The 4,177-nt window shown below is 38.2% G+C and overlaps 1 protein-coding gene across 1 annotated transcript; it reads right to left on the bottom strand.

Annotated features, from left to right (window-relative positions):
• Window positions 1–240: 240 nt before the first annotated feature.
• LOC131658436 (uncharacterized) lies at window positions 241–1,086 on the bottom strand. The gene is made up of 2 exons (XM_058927729.1): window positions 693–1,086; window positions 241–611 (listed from the first exon to the last, which is right to left on the bottom strand). The coding sequence occupies exons 1-2, from the start codon at window positions 1,084–1,086 to the stop codon at window positions 241–243; spliced, it is 765 nt and encodes a 254-aa protein (XP_058783712.1).
• Between the last annotated feature and the right edge of the window lie 3,091 nt (window positions 1,087–4,177).

Here is a 4,177-nt window from a genome sequence, read left to right as displayed (position 1 = left end):
CTGTTTGCGGGGCAAACAGACTTGAATTTTTGAAAAATGCCAATTTTTACACTTAACTTCCACTTCCTTTCAAAAATAGTTACTAAATAACTCTGAAAACAAAAATCAAAAAGCATAATAGAATTTACTTACGACGTTGGGTTGCCTCCCAACAAGCGCTTTGTTTAACGTCGTTCGAGCTCGACGGTTCGATGGTGCACCAAGGCTTGACGAGCGAAATGACACACCATCGTGGCTTGCTTATCCATCGTGGTAGCCTTTGAGTCTTTGTTCCTTTACAGTCCAGCTTTCTTGTGTTTTAGGGTCCTCTACCACAATGGCTCCATAATTTCGCACCTCTTTCACAACAAATGGCCCCGACCACTTTGACTTTAATTTACTAGGAAACACCTTGAGTCTTGAATTGCACACTAGCACCATTTGTCCAACTTCAAAGTTTTTGTGATGATTCTTTCCCTCATGATTTGCCTTCTCCTTGTCCTTGTGAAATTGATTCGCCACCTCAATGATTTCTCCTTTTTCATTATCGATTCGAAAGTTGTCATGTTCATCCTTAGGAGGCTTCATAGACTCAAAAAGAGTAAAAATTACCTCTTTATCTTGCACCCTCACTTTCATAATCCCATCATCAATATCAATCATCATTCGGGTGGTCTTCATGAATGGTCTTCCAAGTATTAATGGCACATCACGATCCTCCTCCATGTCGACTACCACAAAATCAACCGGGAACAAAAATTTGTCAACCTTTACTAGCATGTCTTGTACAACTCCATATGGTGAAATGATAGACTTATCGGCTAGTTGCAAAGTTATCCTGGTGTGTTTCATCTCAATGTTCCCCAATCTCTTGACAACGGATAAAGGTATTAAATTGATGCTAGACCCCAAATCAACCAAACCATTACTAATGTAGTTACCTCCAATGGTGATCGGTAAAATGACTCGTCCCGGATCGGCTTCCTTTCTTGGGGGAGTTTTTTGAATAATTGCACTACAATGAGCATCAAGCACAACTGTCTCTTCATCCGTGTACTTCTTTTTCTTTGTGAGAATTTGCTTCATGAATTTTGCATACTTGGGCATTTTCTCCAATGCTTCGGAAAATGGAATGTTTATGTGAAGTTGTTTAAATATATCCATAAATCGAGCGTAGCGCCTTGCGTCTTCCTTGATTGCACATGCGGGTAAGGTAGATGTTGGAGAGGAATTTTGCTCACATTCTCATTTCTCTTTTTATTCCTCTTCACTTTTTTGTCATTTTTCTCTCTTCCTTCTTTTTCTTTCCGCTCTTTTTCAACTAATTCTTCCTCCACTTTCTCCTCACTCTTTTCTCCCTCATCTTCAACTGTCACTTCCTCCTCTTCATCTTCAACTATTATTTCCTCCTTATCTTCCACTATAACCTCTTCATTTACGCCACTATTCACCTCCTTCCCACTTCTTGTAAAAATGGCTTTGCAATGCTCCTTTGGATTGGTTTGGGTGTTGGCGGAAAAGGATGCTCCCGGTTGTTGCTCGGACAATTGCTTTGCAAGTTGACCCACTTGATTTTCTAAATTCTTAATGGCCGCTTCATTACTCCTTTGATTAGCCATGGATGCTTGCATGAATTGTGTAAGAGTGTCTTCCAACTTTGAGCTTCCACCTTGAGATTGTTGATGTTGTGGATTTGGACTTTGATAAGGACTTTGTTGAGGGTAATTGTAATTTTTGAATCTTGATGGTTGATACCCTTGATTGTGTCTTTGATAATGGTTGTTGTGAGGTGGAGGTGTACTTTGATAGCCTTGGTTTGCATTATTCACATAATTCACTTCTTCACCTTCGGGGGGAGGAAAAAAACCAGTCCGATGATCTCCATTACAAAGTTCACAAGCTGCCACATGGTGCCTAGTTTGAGATCCTTGAAACTCTTTCATTTGTTGTGGGAGTTTCATCATTTGTTGTGTGAGTAACTCCACTTGCTGTGATAGAAGCTTGTTTTGAGCAAGGATGGCATCATTGGTGTTCAATTCAAGAACTCCTGGTTTCCTTTGGGAAGGACTTCGATCATGTTGACTTTGTCGATCATTGAGTGCCATTCGATCGATGATAGTGATTGCTTCCTCCGCGCTTTTTGACATTAAAGAGCCACCCGCGGTTGCATCCAAAAGTGTCTTGTGCACCGGTTGAAGTCCATTGCGGAAGATGTGAATTTGTGTGAGATCATCAAAACCATGACCCTTGCATTTTCTAAGCATGGATTTGAATCTTTCCCAAGCATCATTTAAGGACTCGTTGCTTCCTTGATTGAAAACCGCAATTGCTGTTTTGGCCTCCATGAATCGGGATTGAGGAAAATATCGTTCTAAAATTTTTTCTTCCAATAGATTCCAATCCGTCATCACATTTGGTAATTGATCAAGATACCATTCTTTGGCTTTCCCAAGTAATGAGTGTGGAAATAGTCTCTTGAACAATGATTCTTCATTGGCTGCATCGACTCCCGTTGAACCCGCAATCTCATAAAATTTGGTGAGATGTGCGAAAGGATCCTCATGATCCATTTCGGTGAATGGATTTGCATAAACAAGTTGTAGGATTCCGGTCTTCATCTCCGTATTTGCTCCACCTTGAGCATTGCGTGCAAATTGGGCGGTACGTCTTGGACTATTGGCGGACATTTCGGTTGGAACAACACCCGCCATGTCTCCTTCAAAATTCTCTACAACTACTTCTTCAATGTGATTGTTAGAAGAAGTAGATGCCTCTTCTCTTTGTCGCTTCTCTTGGGCTAACTTCCTTCTTCTTCGTGTCTTGCTATTGAGCTTTCGGAGTGTTCTTTCAATTTCGGGATCAAAATGAAATTGCTCTTCGGAAGCTTTGTCTCGCATACACAAAAATCTACAAAACTAGCAAACCAAGTGAAACGAAAAAGCAATATTAATAAAATAACAAAACTTAAAACAATGAACTATTGCAATGCTTGCAATATCAAACACCAATCCCCGGCAACGGCGCCAATTTGTTGAATAGTATATTCAAGGCAAATATTTTTAAATCGTATCCACAGAGATTGGGTGATATTACCGCCGTTCTATAGTTACTATCGCTTTAAGTTTAAGTTGTAACAAAATTGGTTTAAGTTGAGTTTCTATTTTTCTATTCAAAAGGTAAAACAAGTAATAAAATAAGATTTGTTCAAAGATAAAAGATTGACAAGATTGGTTTTGGTTTCACTATCCCTATCTCCTATGTGACTTTAACAACCAAAGTATACTTCAATAGCAATGCAATGTTCTAGTATCCTCTCAACAATGTTTATGTCTAAACAAAGTTGTGAAAGTTAATATATTAATCTTTAGATGATCTCTCACTCTAACTATTAATACATTAAGCTTGATTGATTGATACAAATAGAAAAGTGGCAAATAAATCTATCTCTAGCATTTATTCACTACTTGATAAGATGTTGTAGAACAAGACTTGAAATATATTTCTCAATCATAAATCAAATCTAAATATGAAATATAAAACAACAACATTCATCCATTTCAATACTAAGGAAGTTCATACAAAAGTGTTAGAGGAAATACATAGTTAACAAGGATAGCTACTACCTCCAATCTTGTCAAAGTGGGATTTAGCTACTCATCACCATGGTTGACAGCAAGAAGAATAAAGAAGAAGCTAAGAACATCAATCTCCCACAAAGTTGCTCTTTTCTCTCCCAAAACCCTAGCATCAATGTTTGGTTTACAATAGAATAGAATCCTCCAATTCCCCTTTTTTATCTCCCTAAATAACCCTTAATTCGTACTAACTTTTCCTATTCAAAAGATAAGCCCAATTCTCATGACAAGTGGCAACAAAGTAAAAGATAAAATTCTGCAGCGCAGTGTTTGCGGGGCAAACAATGTTTGCGGGGCAAACAGTGAAATTCCAAACTGGACTTGTTCAGCATCTAGCAGTTGGCGGCGCAAAGGATGTTTGCGGGGAAAACTGGCCTCATCAACACTTCTTTTGCTATTCCAAGTCTTCAAGTAATTCCTCTTTGCTTCCATGATCTTCAAACCTTTAAAAACGCTACAAAACTAACAAACATGTGAAATAACAATTCAAATGAACTAATATGAACAAAATTGCAAAATTATTAAATTGTATGAATAAAAGTGTGATTATTGAGTAAAAAGTG

The sequence above is a fragment of the Vicia villosa genome, linkage group LG3 (assembly GCF_029867415.1).
Source record: "Vicia villosa cultivar HV-30 ecotype Madison, WI linkage group LG3, Vvil1.0, whole genome shotgun sequence".
In the NCBI taxonomy this organism is placed as follows: Eukaryota; Viridiplantae; Streptophyta; class Magnoliopsida; order Fabales; family Fabaceae; genus Vicia; species Vicia villosa.
The sequence above is the reverse complement of the archived record's forward strand: the minus strand, read 5'-3'. Positions and strand labels throughout refer to the sequence as shown.